This window comes from Erythrolamprus reginae, chromosome 3, assembly GCF_031021105.1.
Source record: "Erythrolamprus reginae isolate rEryReg1 chromosome 3, rEryReg1.hap1, whole genome shotgun sequence".
Lineage (NCBI taxonomy): Eukaryota > Metazoa > Chordata > Lepidosauria > Squamata > Dipsadidae > Erythrolamprus > Erythrolamprus reginae.
In genome coordinates this window covers 47694350-47712736 of record NC_091952.1, presented here as the reverse complement: position 1 = coordinate 47712736, position 18387 = coordinate 47694350, and the positions used below count along the sequence as shown (strand labels likewise).

Below are 18387 nucleotides of genomic sequence, written 5' to 3'. Positions count from 1 at the left end.
AAGCCTGGTTAAGTGCATGTCTGCAGGCTATGCAAAAAACCCAAAGTCAAGATAATGGCTACAATGGAGCAATTGAAGTTCTGCTTCTTTATTTTTAATGTTGCATTAAAGATCTACTCCCTTTTTATAACCCTGTAGTCCCATGATGCTGAACCTATGTGGCATGGGGAGCCATTTTGGAGGGCATGTGAGAGCTTGTCCTATGTCAGCTCCAGCTGATTTTAGGCCTTGGGAAAGGCCGCTTTGCCCTCCGGATGCTGGAAATTTGGAAAATGCACTTCTGGTTTGCCCGTTGTCCTGTTTTTGCACTCCGGAGGTTTCAGGGAAGCTTCCTGAAGCCCCGGAGTGCAAAAAAACAGCACAACAGGCAAACCGGAAGTGCATTTTCCGAACTTCCGGTTTGCCCATTTGACCATTTTTTTCACATTCCAGGCTTCAGTGAGGCCTGTGCACATGCGCAGGTGAAGTAGGTGGGGGTGCACATATATGGGGGCATGCTAGCACCCTTCCACACACCCTTTTGGCACATGAACCAAAAAAGGTTCGCCATCACTGTGGTAGTCTATTAAATTCAGGGTAGAATCAGGGTGAGTGGACGGAGGTAATCATTTCCTGGCTGGATATGATTTAGCACCCAAGTAGAGAAACATCTGCTGCTACCTAGGATTGAACTCTCAACTGATTGAACTTTCAAAATGGGAGGTGAACATCTTCACAACCAGACCACCATGGCGCCAAATATACATAAAACATGGATGGTGTTTAGGTCAGACCAGAGGGGAGCTTGGTGCTCTCTTGAGCTTGCTTGGTTTCTTGCAGATGCTTCCTTACCCAAACTAGGTAGCACTGATGATGTTACCTAGTTTGAGGTAATGGTACACATGTTCAGAGAGCACCCAGGACTCCTCATGTCAATCCTGACTTACAAATATTCTCCTTTGTATTTTGCATTGGATCACACCATCATGGCCCCTGCCAACAACTTTCAAAAAGTCAGGTTTTAGACCGGGGGTTCAGCCTTTGCTTTTTTCAGCCAGAAATCCTGTTTAGGGAGAGAGAAGATTGGACAGCCACAGATCCCGGTCTCATCTTTGACTCTGTAAAGCTTAAGCATCAACGTATTCACCAATCTCTTGCTCTGCATTTCATACTGAAGTCACCCACCCACCCACCTGCTCAAAGTTCATCTCGGTCCATGTACCTGGACCTCACATTAAACAATCGTTATCAGTTTCGGCAAGTTTAGAGGCCATTAGTGCTGTTTCTCATTCGTCTCTACAGTACACTGGACAAGTTACAAGTTACAATACAAGTTACAGTATGACTGTAACTTGTTGCTTGTTTTCTTAAGATTTTTATTAATATGGATTGTTTCCTGATTGCTTATTTGACCCATATGTCAATCATTAAGTGTTGTACCTCATAATTCTTGACAAATGTATCTTTTTCTTTTATGTACACTGAGAGCATATGCACCAAAGACAAATTCCTTGTGTGATCAATCACACTTGGCCAATAAAGAATTATTCTATTCTATTATATTCCTTATTCCTATTCCTAATTCTATTTCTTATTCCTATTCCTATTATTTCTATTTCTATTCCAATTATTTCTATTCCTAATCCTAATTCCTATTCTCTATTCTCTATTCTATTCTATTTTCTGTTCTGTTCTGTTCTATTCTATTCTACAACCTGACCTGCAAAAGACCTCTACTACCAATGCCGGATCTAGCCGAATTTAAAAAGAGGTCCAAACTTCAGAAGGACCGTTCAAATTCCATCCAACCTCAAATCCCAGTCAGCAAAAAGAAAAAAAAGACGTTCTTCTGACGGAGCCGGCGGCGGCCGAAAGACCAAATTGCAGAGTTGCAAGTAACCCTTCTGGTATTGGGTTGCCGGCACACCCCACCCGCCCCCTTAAGAGAAACACACACACACCCCTAAACTCCCGCGGCCTGTTTTTGCCTTTATAAGCCGTTTCCGAAGCCCCTCCCAGACGGCGTCTACCTCTTGTAAGTTGCAGGAGGCCAGGTTTCCCCGCCAAGCCGACGAGTTGCGAGCGCCATGACGACCATTCTGGGCTACTGGGACATTCGAGGGGTGAGTGGCTGGGGCGCAAACAAAGACAAAACCCTCCGGGGCCGGCTTTCCTTTCCCGTGGTTTGCCATGAGGGACCTGCCGCTCCCTCACCGGTTCCCCACCACAACGACGCCGGCGGAGCTCCCACGTTGGAGCCGAGGCGTGTCAAAGGAAACCGGCCGCCTCTCCTGCGAGGACGCTCGGGAAGCGGCCGGTTTGAAAAGACCGGGGAGGTTACTCCCCCCCGCGCCCCTAGTGAAAGGCCTTTGCCTGCGGGCAGAAGGGAAGGAGAGAAGCGGCGGTTCTCTCCTGACCTTTCTCCGGTTCCCGGTGGGGCATTGCCAGCTGCTATGGCGAGGCCGGGCTGGGTTTGCCTGGCACGCGGGCATTGGTTTCGGGAGGCGGGGAAGGGAGAGGAGGCCCGCTTCGGTCTCCAGCGCCGGCGACACCGAGCGCCGCTGCCCGAAACGAGTTCGTTTTTCTAGTCCGTTCTTTGTCCTCGGGAAGAAGAGAGCGGCGTGCCCCAAAGCTATGGAGTAAAATGGGCAGTTGTACAGTATATAGCAAAAATGTTTTTTTCCTTTCTTTTATTTCTGTTCTAATATAACATATATGATTGATATGTCATGTATTATATTTATATTTATCTCTGTTTCATTTTAACGTATATATTTAATAAAGATATTTAAATTAAAAAAGGGTTGTTTTGGCACATTCAGCATTCCATTTTATACTTCTCAAAAATAATAAAGGGAACACTCAAAGAACACATCCTAGATCTGAATGAATGAAATATTCTCGTTGAATATTTCATTTGGACAACTATTCCATTTGCACAACAGCATGTGAAATCGATTGTCAATCAGTGTTGCTTCCTATGTGGACAGTTTGATTTCACAGAAGTTTGATTTACTTGGGGTTATACTCTGTTGTTTAAGTATTCCCTTTATTTATTTATTTATTTTTTTGAGCAGTGTATACCTTCAATACACCTTAGTATACATACTGTATACTGTATCATTTTTTAAATACACTAAATAGACTAAAACATATTTCGGGTTTATCTTATATTATTTCACCTGTGTTTCTTCTCTCTACTTCCCTCTTTGTATCTCTGGCGGCTATTCTACCTCTACTATCCACTTTCTTACTCCTTCTCCCTCCTTACTACCATTCCTTCTCCTTCCTCCTTCTTTTTCCTATTCTTTCTCTGCTTTCTCTCTCCTTTCTCTCCTCCTTTCCTATTTCCCACCCACCTTCTAAGTCAATGGTTTCCAGCCTTTTTTTTGCCCATGCCCCACCTGAGTATCTCTAAAATCCTGACTCCCTCCCCCCATGACATATAATTCTTACTATTCAAAAAGTGAACTCTACACATGCAGAGGAAGTCTAAAAGTTCATTAACTTTGTTTAAACAAAGGCTCCAATTGTCCCCATCAAAAATCACATTGCCCCCTTGTGGGGTGTGGGCTGCTCTAAGTCCTTCCCTAAGTGGATAATTCTATAACCATTACCTAACAGATAAAGATGTTCCTTTAAATCTTACCTCATCCCTCTTTTTTCCCCCTTTCAAAATCTACTATCCATTATATTTAAACCTTAACTATCGGTTTATGTATTTTACTACATGCTGCATTGGCAGTTGTATCTAAATAAATGTTGCCAAAATTTGGGACAGAGGAGAAGATGGGCATGATAATATTCACTGGTTAAAGCAGATCTAACATTTGCAAAGGTGGCTTTTTTCATTTTGTTTAAATTTTTTAAAAATGTGATTACAGTGTTCCCTCGATTTTCGTGGGGGATGCATTCTGAGACCACCCGCGAAAGTCGAATTTGCGCGAAGTAGAGATGCGGAAGTAAATACACTATTTTTGGCTATGAACAGTATCACAAGCCTTCCCTTAACACTTTAAACCCCTAAATTACAATTTCCCATTCCCTTAGCAACCATTTAGATTATTACTCACCATGTTTATTTATTAAAGTTTATTTTAAAAAATATTTATTAAAGGCAGACGAAAGTTTGGCAATGACATATGACGTCATCGGGCGGGAAAAACCATGGTATAGGGGAAAAAACCGTGAAGTATTTTTAAATTAATATTTTTGAAAAACCGTGGTATAGACTTTTCGCAAAGTTCGAACCCGCGAAAATTGAGGGAACACTGTACTGTATATACATTTTAAAAGGCACACAAACATTAGACAAGACAAAATGATACAATAACATTTATACATATACACCTTCTAGGATTATCATACAGTATATCGATCAATTCATACTTATATGTAAATCAACATAATTCTATATTTTCAATGCAATTTTTACCTAATATATATATATACTTAGGACAATTTAAAGTTAATAAAATCCTATATGTATTGCTAAGTTAAACACTGATGGTTTTATTTTGTTTTCTCCTTTCAAGTCAATCATAGAACAAATTCCAAATTTCATAATATTCCGAATCCTTTTCATTTAACTCCATTGTCATTCTGTCAACTGCTTAGAGAGAGCTGTAAAAGCACTATGAAATGATATATAAGTCTAAATGCTATTGCTATTTTGTCTAGTTCTGCACAATCTAAATTTTTCTTAATTATTATATTTTCAGTTGGAACATTTTTAAAAATTTATTTCTCCTTTTTACATTTATTTCTCTGACACTTGGTTCTAGTCATGAAATGAGCTGGTCATTCTTGGAGATATCTCTTTATTTTTTCTATCCTGTAGATAAAGGGTGGGAACATTATAGTTCAATAAATTTAATAAGCAAACCACTTTCCAGACTGCCTATCACCTCATGACTTCTGAAAACAACAGCTTAAAAGTGCAGTAGGAAATCCTTTTCTTTGCTATTTTTTCACAAAAAAAACCCCCGCCACCCAAGAAGGGCATTTAGTGTGGCTCTTGGTCCAAAGGAGTTGCCTGCCCTGTCGCAATATGAATGCAATGGGATTTTTTATTTATTTATATATTTATTTATTTTGTCCAATACACAGTGAGGGTTTTAGTGGGTATATATTTATATATACATAGTAAAATACATGATGAAGGTTATAGAGGAGATACTCATAGTAAAATATATCTAAGAAATAATAGAAAAGAAGATAAAGTAATAGAACATATCAGTGAAAGAATAGAAGAAGAGATATAGGAATAGAAGAAAGGTATAGGAGATATAGGAGAGCAATAGGACAGGGGACGGAAGGCACTCTAGTGCACTTGTACTCGCCCCTTACTGACCTCTTAGGAATCTGGATAGGTCAACCGTAGATAATCTAAGGGTAAAGTGTTGGGGGTTTGGTGATGACACTATGGAGTCCGGTAATGAGTTCCACGCTTCGACAACTTGGTTACTGAAGTCATACTTTTTACAGTCAAGTTTGGAGCGGTTAATATTAAGTTTAAATCTGTTGTGTGCTCTTGTGTTGTTGTGGTTGAAGCTGAAGTAGTCACCGACAGGCAGGACGTTGCAGCATATGATTTTGTGGGCAATACAGTACTTAGATCTTGTTTAAGGCGTCTTAGTTCTAAACTTTCTAGGCCCAGGATTGAAAGTCTAGTCTCATAGGGTATTCTATTTTGAGTGGAGGAGTGAAGGGCTCTTCTGGTGAAGTATCTTTGGACATTTTCAAGGGTGTTAATGTCTGAGATGCGATATGGGTTCCAAACAGATGAGCTGTATTCGAGGATGGGTCTGGCAAAAGTTTTGTAAGCTCTGGTAAGTAGTGTGATATTGCCAGAGCAGAAGCTAGGTAGGATTAGGTTTACAACTCTTGAAGCCTTCTTGGCTATATTGTTGCAGTTGAAAGAATGGTGACTACTATGTGTTTAAAATGTGTTTGGAGCAGGAATCTAACTTATTAATACTGTTGAGATTGAAGAATATATTAGCCATCTGTGTGAACCATTACTCGTCTTGGTTCCCCCTTTTAATTATATTGATATATTAAAAAAAAGTTTTGTTGGAAGCATTGGAAAATATTGAAGGAGCTCAAATAACCATTAATAGGATTTAAGGAGCTGGGTTTCCTGTCCAAGTGGCTTGAGTTTATCCAGCCTAAATTGGGGTCCTTCAAATATGTTGGACTACAGTTTCTCTAATTCTGCCTGACTATGCTGGGTAAGGAGAACAAGAATTGTTTTGATGTGAGGTTAACTGGAGGACAAAGTGTAGGAGCAGGTTGCTTAGCAAATGGTAGGGACCTTTTCCCCAGAGTGTGCTTGGCAGAGTTGCCAATAAAGCTGTAACCTGGTCATGGGTGTGGGAGATAACAGAGGAGGCGTATTTTGGAGCTCTGCCACCAGCAGAAAATGGAATACAGTGTTCCCTCGATTTTCACGGGTTCGAACTTCGCGGAAAGTCTATACCACGGTTTAAAAAAAAATTAATTAAAAAATACTTCGCGTTTCCCCCCCCATACCATGGTTTTTCCCACCCGATGACATCATATGTCAGCACCAAACTTTCGTCTGCCTTTAATAAATATTTTTTTAAATAAACTTTAATAAATAAACATGGTGAGTAATAATCTAAATGGTTGCTAAGGGAATGGGAAATTGTAATTTAGGGGTTTAAAGTGTTAAGGGAAGGCTTGTGATATGTTCATAGCCAAAATAGTGTATTTACTTCCGCATCTCTTTCGCGGAAATTTGACTTTTGCGGGCAGTCTGGGAACGCATCCCCCGCGAAAATCGAGGGAACACTGTTATAGCGGACAACAAAAGACATTTTTCCTTTTGAAGGAGTGGACAGTCCAAAAGAGAGAAGTACATACAACCAATTAAAATAAAAGGGACCTTGGGGGTCTTCTAGTAATCTAGTCCAACCTCCCTGCTGAGGCAGAAAATCCTATACCACCCTGCAACTAAACAGAAAACCCTATAGCAGCACACTTCAGCAAAGCAGAATATAATAAAGGTGGAAGAGCTCTACATGCTGCCATTAAGTTGCCATTAAGTGAAAAAGAAAAACAATCTTGGAAGGAGGGGACTTAAAAGGAGAACTGGCTTAAGAAAGAAATGGTGTATGGTAGTAATAATATAGAGCATACTATAAAGATAATCATAATAGAGAACTAGGCAATATTAATTGAATGGTAATACTGTAGTATAAAATATATTGAATATCATTAGTATAAATTATAGTATATGGAATAGTAATCGTATAGTAATTATCATAGCAATGGTATAAAGATACTTTCATATGTACATTTTTTAAAAAATAAAACATCTTGCCTTATGGAGAGTAGAAAAACCCCCCACCTGTCCAGGATCAATGGTGTTGTGTCTTCTCTTGAGTCTAATTGGTAGAGTTTAAAAATAACCCATAACAAGCTTTTGGTTGGGGAACACTGAATTGGGGAACTGTTTTTATGTTTCTACCGAACATAAACAAACCTTCATAGTTTTGAATCACTTCTTTCTTGAGGCCCATGGGGATCTTTTGCTAGTTAAAAGGTAAAGGTTCCTCCCCACATATGTGCTAGTTGATCCCAATTCTAAATGGCGATGCTCATCTCTATTTCAAAGCCAAAGTGCCAGCGCTGTCCAAAAACCTCTCCATGGTCATGTGGCCGGCATGACTAAATGCGCACGGAACGCTGTTACCTTCCCACCAAAAGTGGTCCCTATTTTTCTACTTGCATTTTTTCATGCAAATTCAAATTGCTAGGTTGGCGGAAGCTGGGGCAAATCACGGGTGCTCACTCTGTTATGCAACACTAGGGCAGTGATGGCGAACCTATGGCACGGTGGCACGCAGAGCCGTATCTGCTGGCACACAAGCCATTGCCCTAACTCAGCTCTAACATTCTTGTGCATGCCGGCCAGATGATTTTTGGCTCACACGGAGGCTATTGGAGGGAGTTTTCAACTTACAGAGGGCCTCCGGGAGGATGGGGGGAGAGCATTTTTGCCCTCTCCTCTAGAGCCTGGGGAGGGCAAAAAAGGGGCCTACAGAGTCCACCAGAATTTGGGAAACAGGTCTACCGAGCCCACCCGAAGTTGGAAAATGGGTCATTTTTGGCCTCCAGAGGGATGGGAGGCCGTTTTCACCCTCCCCAGGCATTGAATTATGGATGTGGGCATTTGCGCGTATACAACAGCGTGTGCGCACACACTTTCGGCACCCATGGGATGAAAGGTTTGCCATCACTGCACTAGGGATTTGAACTGCTGACCTTTCTGATCAAACCAGCCACAGAGCCAGCCACAGAGGCACCACATTTGTTAGTTACCAAGTGTTAAATCATATAGACCTGGTCTTGGCAAAGAAGAAGGAATGTACAAATCATTGTGGGAGGAGTTCGGTCCCAAAGTGGGGGAGAAAAATTGAGAAGAAACTTGAAATAACCCTGCATTGATTTTGCTTGGTATGGGATGGAGTAGTGAGGAAAAATAGAGGCTTTCAAACTGCCTGTCATTCTACCCCGTAAGAATAAAGAACATTCCTGACAAATCTCTACTGTATCCATTACTTGGCCCTGTTTACCTCTAAGGGCTCTCATCAGATCTCTTTGCATCTTGTGAACAATTACCCCATCCATCTGATGGCTGCTTTGCTTGTTTCCTTTACAGCTTGCCCATAGCATTCGATTGCTGCTTGAATACACTGGAACACCTTACGAAGATAAGTTATACAGCTGTGGAGAAGGTTTGTGTGCCTTGCCGAGTCCTCTCCTCCCCCTTCTTTTCTTCCGTTAATATAATTTGTTGAATGTAAATATTAGCTCGGCTCTTTATTAGAAAGAAACTCTCTTCATTTCTAGCTTTTGAGTATTCCCAAGAATGTGGGGAATGTGATCTTGCTCTACACAAATGTATAAAAAGTTACAAAAAAAAGAGTAGAAGAAAAGCAGAGTAAATTATTTAAACATTCCTTAAGTTACCTAAGACAGGGCGGTGCGCACAATAATTAAATGGAGCTGTTCATTGAACTAGGCTGTTATACAACTGTTGTATTGGAACGTTTCCAGATGAACTCAGTCTAGTGCAATATTATGGGCCTCTTTCCAAAGCCATTAACTTAAGATGTTTTTCCTTTATATAACTACAGGTTTATTAATTTATTTTATTAATTTATTATTTTATTAATTGGACCCTTCTCCGTGGACTCAGGGCAGTTCACAACATATAAAAAAAAACCAATAACATATCTGAAATCCAATTAATATAAATAACTAATCTAAAAGCAATTAAAAAAAGGCTAAAACATTAAAAATCATTCATTCAGATTCAAACCACAAACATACCACAGACTCGTTGGCCAGAGGCTAGGGTCTAGTGACCCCAACCCTGGCGGCATGAATAGGTTTTCAGATTCTTGTGGAAGGCGAGGAGGGTGGGGGCCGTACAAATCTCCGGGGAGAGCTGATTTCAGAGGGGTGGAGCCCCCACAAAGAAGGTTCTTTCCCCAGGGTCCCCCCACAAGCGGCATTGTCTAGTTAACAAGTCCTGGAGGTTCCTGATATCTATTTATCATCTTGCAGAGCTCTCTTACTTTGGCATATGTTGCCATTAGAACTAGGTTCATCCAGACTGTCATCTCCTTAGAGAGAGACCTCTGGCTCATTCATAATGATGTGTGGGTGGCTATCAGTAAATGATTCTAATATCTCTTTGCTGCCAAAAATCACCCAAATTACTAAATAATAATTTTGTTCAGCATTGCACATTTCAGTGCTCGTGAGTTGGCTTTAGGCAAGCCCTATGGAGTATTACAGTATTCTTCTAATGAAAGTTCAAGGATGTTGCATAATCTTTATCACTACAATTGCAGGCTTCTAACCCAGCAGAATATCTCCATTTTGTCTCTGTTGATTCTTGGTCTCTCTACCTGGATGCCAAGGCACTTGCGGGCCTTACCTGTTTTCCGTTCCTTCTCTCTAACCTTGATCTTTTATGCACTGCTCTGTAAGATTTCTTAGTTTTATTTGCAAGTTACTTTCAGGTCAACCTTAGTAAAATAGGTATGAAAGATGTGGGAGAGATTTTAGTGTTGCAGGATATTCTGTGATAGCTTGAGGTGCTCCCTCCACCCATCCTCCGTTATATATGATACTGGGCTTACACATCCGAGAAAGATTAGTTTCTAATTGATAGGGAAACGGTACAAAGGATTGGCACTTGGAGTTACTTTGTAGCTCTGATGTTCTCCATGTTGGTCCCTCATTGCAGTTTTAATTTAATAATTTAATAATAATTTATTAGATTTCTATGCCGCCCCTCTCCGTAGACTCAGGGCGGGTCTATAGTTGGTCTATAGCAGTGTTTCCCAACCTTGGCAACTTGAAGATATTTGGACTTCAACTCCCAGAAGTCCCCAGCCAGCATTCGCTGGCTGGGGAATTCTGGGAGTTGAAGTCCAAATATCTTCAAGTTGCCAAGGTTGGGAAACACTGGTCTATAGTGTTGGTCTATAGTTCCTGGATCTCCATCTAATGAATTGGCGTATGTCTAGAATTAGATTTTGATAGGCTCCCTGGATGATTTGTTAGGCAATGGTCATAGTTGGTCATCACAGCAGCAGTTCTGAGCATGCTGACCCTGTCCGTAGCGTGTTATATTGTCACCAGTGGTGAGCTGCAACCAGTTCGCACAGGTTCGGGTGAACTGCATGTTAAGATTCTGCTTTGTTCAATGAAATAGCAAATGCCACCTCTGGCTGGTCCTGCCCCCCGGGGTTGCCATTTAGGGTCAGGAAGCTGCAGGGGCCTGACTGGGGGCCCCACTGAACAGCTGGGAGGCTGTGGATGAACCTGCGGTGCCTATCACCTGAGAGGGTGCCATCCCCTGCAGCCCAAAAGAAGACCATGCGACCACCAGTTTTTAAAAAGTTCACTCAGACTTTCCAACTTCGCAAGATCTTTTTTTTCCCTTGAGAAGTTGGAAGGTCTGATTGAACTTTGTTGCCCTGCATGCAGGAGAACAGAGCTAGAAAACAGCTTAGTCAGGGAATGGGATGGGGTGGGAGTGAGGATTTTGCATTATCATTGGTCTGGAATGGGGTGGAAGTCAGGATTTTGCATTATCATTGGTCTGGAATGGGGTGGAAGTTGGGATTTTGCATTATCATTGGTCTGGAATGGGGTGGAAGTCGGGATTTTGAATTGTGATTGCTCATAAGTAAGTAAGAACCAATAAAAGAGGAATGGAAAAATCCCTATCTGTAGATCAGTGTTTTTCAGTCTTGGCAAGTTTAAGATGGGCGAACTTCATGCTGCCTTGGGAATTCTGGAATTGAAGTCCATGGATCTTAAAGTTGCCAAAGTTGAGAAGCATGGGACTACACCACAGCTTAGGATTCCTGTTTTAGTTAAGAGCTTGGCACAATTAAATCAGTTGTGGTTTCCCTAACAAATAGTGATTAAAGTTATATGAACCATGGATTATATGGATTTATTTTGTGAGAAACTGAAATTAAAAGTTGATCTGGGTTTTTATGAGTAATATGGGATTATGGAAATAATGTAGACAAATGATAATCTTAGAGTAAGAGTTTGATATATGCTTACTTATATCTGTAGCAAAGAATGTTGGGAGTCATTATTTTATGGTTTTCCTTCTACTTCCTTTCTTACACTTGAACTCTTTTTCTTTCCTGAGCCTTTTCTTTTTTCAAATCTGTTTTTTATTTGTTTATCTCTTAGCTTTGTATTTTTTTTAATCTATGGAGGCTCAAATACTCGGCCGTTATAATTCTACATTCCTTATTTATAGAAATCATATCAAGATTTATAAAGAAATTTAACCAAAAGTGGTTTATCGATAGAAGAGAATATTTGTAGCTCACGGTTGAACTGTGGGGTTCAACTCTCTGCGTTTGATGGTTTTCTTGCAGATGTTTCATTACCAAGCCAGGTAACCTCATCAGTGCTAGAAGGGAGTGGAGTTTGCCCTTATTTTCATATACCAGTGGATTACTCTGTCTTGTTGATCAGTTGCTTCACTAACAGTGTTTTGATTGCTGCCAGGGTTCTACAGCCTCAGGCAGAGAAGGGCTGTTCTCTGCACCCCTCCCTAAAATGTTCTTTAAAATACAGAGTTTCACGCCATTCCTTTAGAAATCTCCAACATGCAAACTGTGGTTACTCATCCTAAAATGAGGACCCGGTTTGTGGGGGCAATATGCTGGCTCTGTTAAAAAGTGCTATTGCTAACAGGTTGTAAGCATAGTTCCCTCTAAGCTGAGCAGTGAGCAATCGCTCATTTAAAAATCATCATCAACTCAGAAGCCGAGAGGGAAAGAGTGAGAGGGAAGGAGAGAGAGAGGAAGAGAGAGAAACAGATAGAAAAAAGAGAGGAAGGAAAAGAGAAAGAAAAAGAATGGGAGTAAGGAAGAGAGAAAGAAAATCAAAATCTAGTTTGAAACTAGCTCAACTATTTAAGTGGCATTTTGATATTGATAGAGTTGCCCTATTATGAGCTCACTGTTATAGACACACAGTACAGTATTTTATTTTGAAATTCTCTGAGGCAAAACAGGGTGGGTTTTTTATTTGTTTGTTTGTTTATTTATTTATTTATTATTTCTGTGCCGCCCAGTCCTGAAGTATAGTCAGACACTATACTTTTCCGCCCACCCCCCCAAAAAATTAGAGGGAACATTGGTTGTAAGTCACCCTGAGTCTAAGGAGAAAGGCGGCATAAAAATCGAATAAATAAATAAAATGAATCCTCTTTACCTGGAGCTTCAAAATTTGCTGTTTGCTGGGAAGGTGTGTAGCTAAACGCTAGTCTACATTTGTGTACATCTGACTTTGGGGATATTCCTTCACAACCAAACAAAAGTGTATTTTTTGTGCACTTCACATCTCTTGCTCGCTGAATGTGGATGTGACAAAGCAAAACCCACACAATTAACTCCCACATCCCATTTTGACTGGCAGAGTGCTGCAGGAGACTGAATGCTGTCACACCCACTGGCCACGCCCCTGGCCACGCCCCTGGCCACGCCTACCCAGGTGGATAAATGGAAAACCCATAAATAGTTTTTAAGCCAGTCATTAGGGTAGAGAATCTGTTGTTAAACAAATTGTAGCCCACCACTGATACCAAATTCTCCTCTTCAAACAGGACATTTAAATCTGAGAAATAAACCTCTCTAATTATTTATTGTACCAAATATTTATGGGGTTTTCCATTTATCCACATGTGGGGAATGATTTCTTCATGTGGCTTGAACTTCCTTGAAACAACTTGTAGAATGTTACATGATGTTCTGGGGAATATTCTTGGTATGAAACCAAGAATTCAGATGACCCACAGAAGTCTCACAATATATTTAACCGGGTAAACTGAAGGCTTAATGGCTGTTAACAGCATGCTAAGCTTGGCTTGCTTACCTCTGTTAATTTTTGTTTTGTGATTTGATGTGTTATATAAACCTAGCCCATTCAGTTACTTTATGGTTTAGTGCAATGGACAAACTCCAAAAATTTGATTAATTAAATAGCCAAGCTATGCTTATCATGCAAACAGTCATTAAATCGCAGCAGTAAACTTGTCAGCATTTGGTATAGTACTTGTTATAACAGGGTCAGGAAAAAATGCACTTTTTGGCATTTCCTAAAATTGATGGCTTTGTCTAGTGAAAGGTAAGCAGTTTATTTCTAAGTGTTGGTAATGACCTTTAAAGCCCTACATGGCATTGGGCCAGAATACATCCGGAACCGCCTTCTACCGCACGAATCCCAGCGGCCGATAAGGTCCCACAGAGTTGGCCTTCTCCGGGTCCCGTCGACCAAACAATGTTGTTTGGTAGGCCCCAGGGGAAGAGCCTTCTCTGTGGCGGCCCTGGCCCTTTGGAATCAACTCCTCCCAGAGATTAGAACAGCCCCCACCTTCCTTGTCTTTCGCAAATTACTCAAGACCCACCTTTGTTGCCAGGCATGGGGGAGTTAAGATATTCCTTCCCCTAGGCCATTACAAGTTATGCATGGTATGTCTGTGTGTATGTTTGGTTTTTATAATAAGGGTTTTTAGTTGTTTTATTAAATTGGATTGTTACATGTTGTTTTTTTATCATTGTTGTTAGCCGCCTCGAGTCTGCGGAGAGGGGCAACATACAAATCCAATTAATTAATTAATTAATCAATTAATTAATTAAAATTTTCTGGCTGTCTGAACTTTCTATCTCCCATTTTCTACCAGCTCCGGATTATGATAAAAGTAAATGGATCAGCGAAAAAGAAAAACTGGGACTGGACTTTCCTAATGTAAGTAACTATATGTGTAATGGTTGGGAAGAATATCTTCTCAATATGCTGTTCTCTATTTTATTCATATATGAGGACTTGGATAAAGAGGATGGCTCCAGGGTAGTTAGATGGAGAGGCAAAGATTTATTCTTAAGTGGTTCATTCTGTTTACTTTCCAGCTTCCATACTTAATTGATGGCAAGACCAAATTGACGCAGAGTAATGCTATTCTCAGGTACATCGCACGCAAGCACAATCTTTGTAAGTAATACTTGAGCTCTTTTGGAAGCTGAACCAGATGATTAAGACCTGTTTCTGCTGACCAGCATTTCTCATCTCTCTCTATTCAATCTGAAGGTGGCAAAACTGAGGAAGAACTTATCAGAGTGGACATGTTGGAGAATCAGGTGATGGATTTCCGTATGGGCTTGGTGATGATTTGCTACAATCCTGACTTTGTGAGTTGAGTCTCCATTTTCTAGTAAACCAGAATAAAGAAATGATGCCATTGTAATGCTGTATGAACTAAAAACTGGATCCAGTTATAAAACAGAAAACATAGTTACTAGGTGCGTCTCTGAAGGTTTCTGGTGGCAAGTGTTTAAAAATGACGTGTAAGCATCTGCCAATATCTCTGTCAGTTTTCTGGGAATCAAGATGGAGAGGGTTTTTTTAAGGGCTATTGTCTGTATTTTGAAAAAGTACATGTGAAACCTCCAGATACGAACCTCCCAGTTCATGATATTGATCTTTGCACACACTTCCATGTTAAACTTAGATATCTGTTGATATTTGAAATCAATGTTTGAATATCTGCAATGGGGAATTATGTTGTGTGTTTGCATAATGCGCCAAATAATAAACATGTCAACTAGCTCTCTAAAAGTAAAAATGCCAAGGAATTTTTGATCACTTTTCAGTAGAATTACTGTATAGCTATGAGTTATGTTTGCTGGTCATAAAACAGTTTATTTTAATCCTTCCTGCTCACATTGCATATACAGTGTTCCCTTTTGACTTTCTGCTCACATTGCATATACAGTGTTCGACTTTCGCGGGGGATGCGTTCCGAGACTGCCTGCGAAAGTCAAATTTCCGCGAAGTAGAGATGCGGAAGTAAATACACCATTTTTGGCTATGAACAATATCACAAGCCTTCCCTTAACACTTTAAACCCCTAAATTACCATTCCCATTTACTCACCATTATTACTGGTACTCACAATTGAATAAGACACTTAGTGATCCTGATATTTATAAACATAATTATTTATTAACAATATTATTTATTTTTTTTGCAATAAAAAATCAGCAATGGCAGACAAAAGTTTGGTAATGTATGACATCATCGGGCGGGAAAAACCACGGTATAGAAAAAAAACAGTGAAATATTTTTTAATTAATATTTTTTGAAAAACCGTGGTATAGGCTATTCGCGAAGTTCGAACCCGCGAAAATCGAGGGAACACTGTATTGCTATAGTGGTTAAGCTGGAAGGAATGCATTTTATATGATCCAAAGGCGGTGTCAAATAGTTCAGTACTACTCTAATGCCAAAAGAACATAAGGAGTAAATTTGGCTTCCTCTGATGGCTCTTGGATGGAGCATGTCAAATTCCAAAACTGTTGAGTAGACACAAGCAACAGTTTCAATTCAGTTTTTTTTCTACTTGATTGTTTTGCAGGAGAAACTCAAACCTGGATATTTGGAGCAGTTACCAGGGAAATTGAAACTCTTCTCCCAGTTTTTGGGGGATAGAAAGTGGTTTGCTGGGGATAAGGTACATGCATAGCTCTACCTGGGTATCCTTGGGCGCTTCTGATCTTTTTGGAGACTCACTATTGATTTTTCTCTTCCCCAGATCACATTTGTGGATTTTCTCATGTATGATGTACTTGATCAAAACCGCATGTTTGAACCCAAGTGTCTGGATCAATTCAAGAATCTTCAAGATTTTCTGAGCCGTTTTGAGGTTAGCTTTGGCTTCATGAAAATTGCTGGCTTGTGGAACTTGTGACTTAAGTATACTGGGTGACTTAAGTATATTGGAGAGGGGCGGCATACAAATCTAATAAATTGAAATTTGGCAGGAAGTGACAGATTAACCCACAGCATTTAGATTGGATGCCCAAATTGGCATGGGCAGGAATATATGAAAAATACCATCCTTATGGAATGAATGACTGTCCCTTCAGTATATGAAACTCTCATCAGAAGGCTTGGTGCTAGATTCCCTTCCATACGTTTTATTTGATGTACATTTTCCTAAGAAGAACTGGTTGCTAACACTGCAAGGATTTTAAGGTCTACTACCAAGTGGTAAACTTGTAATTGGTATACATGTGCGATAAGTAAAACAGACTACCACAATTGAATGATTTCCGAAGGTGCAGGTGGTAAATCTACTGACTACCAGTGTAAATGCAGATTTGTTTTAAGCTGCACCCCGCCCCCCAAGATTTATTTATTTATTTATTGGATTTGTATGCCGCCCCTCTCCGTGGACTCGGGGCGGCTAACAACAGTGATAAAAACAGCATGTAACAATCCAATACTAAAACAACTAAAAACCCTTATTATGAAACCAAACATACATACACACATACCATGCATAAATTGTAGAAGCCTAGGGGGAAAGAATATCTCAGTTCCCCCATGCCTGATGGCAGAGGTGGGTTTTAAGGAGCTTACGAAAGGCAAGGAAGATGGGGGGGTATTCTAATCTCTGGGGGGAGTTGGTTCCAGAGGGTAGGGGCCGCCACAGAGAAGGCTCTTCCCCTGGGTCCCACCAAACGACATTGTTTAGTTGAGTCAGAGAAGGCCCACTCTGTGGGACCTAACTGGTCGCTGGGATTCGTGCGGCAGAAGGCGGTCCTGGAGATATTCTGGTCTGATGCCATGAAGGGCTTTATAGGTCATAACCAACACTTTGAATTGTGACCGGAAACTGATCGGCAACCAATGCAGATTGCGGACTGTTGGTGTGACATGGGCATATTTAGGGAAGCCCATGATTGCTCTCGCAGCTGCATTCTGCATGACCTGAAGTTTCCGAACACTTTTCAAAGGTAGCCCCATGTAGAGAGCATTGCAGTAGTCGAGATCCTCCCCAAGACTATGGATTTAAAATATTGCAGCTTCCAATTTGATGTCACGTCGGAGCGGAGCAGCCTGCAGAGTCTCTGGTTTTGTCTCTGTTTTTTGGTGTTTTTGGCAGCCAAAAAGGCAATCGCCAGCTCAGAGTATTAAAAACCGAAGGTTTTCCCTCCAATTCTGGATGGAAAACAAAATATAATTGGCATTAAATCTAGCAGCCATTCGCTAACTCAGAGCTCCTCAAGCTTTCTGGTTTTGTGTGTGGTGGTGGAGTGGGAGAGGAGATGTATGCAGTTCCATTTGGAGCACATGCTCAACTTCTGGTCGCAGAAATGGAAATGCACTCATGTTCACCCCACCAATTCTGTGGCCCCAGGGGTTGGGGACCCCTGCCCTGACTGATGGTTTCAGATATTTAGGGACTTCATCCCCATCATCTTTCCCAACAAGGCATGGCCACAGAGGCTGAAGGGAAAAGGCATGTGGAGGGCACACCATTAATATGGTTTCATCTAGAATGTATTTTTAGTGTAGAATAAATGAGTGTGCTTACCCTGATGGTGGGTTTATTGGGCGATCGGTAGGAGTATGCGTCCTTGAGCTTTTGGCCTACTAATGACTTCTCTCAATCTCCTAAATATTTTCTTTTGTCTGTGTCTTCAGGCCCTGGAGAAAATTGCTGCTTACATGAGTTCCAGCCGCTTTATGAAAACTCCAGTTAACAACAAGATGGCCAAATGGGGTAACAAGAAAACATAAAGGGGAAATTATCTTTGTTCCTGGATGAGATATTTCCCTGGAAGAGATATTTTTCTCCATTCTTGCCTTGGGTGGAGTTGATAAGAAAAAGAAAGGTCTTTCTGTAGAATTGTGATGTTTAGGTATTTGGAAGGCAGTAGTAGAAAATAATAAAATATCTTGGAATTACTTTGTAATGTGGTCCTATTTTTTGTTGTTGTTGTTGTTGTTGTTGTTGTTGTTATTATTATTATTATTATTATT

General features: G+C 40.6%; 1 protein-coding gene across 1 annotated transcript; it reads left to right on the top strand.

The window, feature by feature from the left end:
- The first annotated feature begins 1986 nt into the window (after positions 1-1986).
- On the top strand, positions 1987-18313 carry LOC139163876 (glutathione S-transferase Mu 1-like). Its single transcript, XM_070745111.1, has 8 exons — positions 1987-2102; positions 8669-8744; positions 14243-14307; positions 14469-14550; positions 14647-14747; positions 15974-16069; positions 16151-16261; positions 18049-18313. The coding sequence occupies exons 1-8, from the start codon at positions 2067-2069 to the stop codon at positions 18142-18144; spliced, it is 663 nt and encodes a 220-aa protein (XP_070601212.1). The 5' UTR covers positions 1987-2066; the 3' UTR covers positions 18145-18313.
- The last annotated feature ends 74 nt before the right edge of the window (positions 18314-18387 follow it).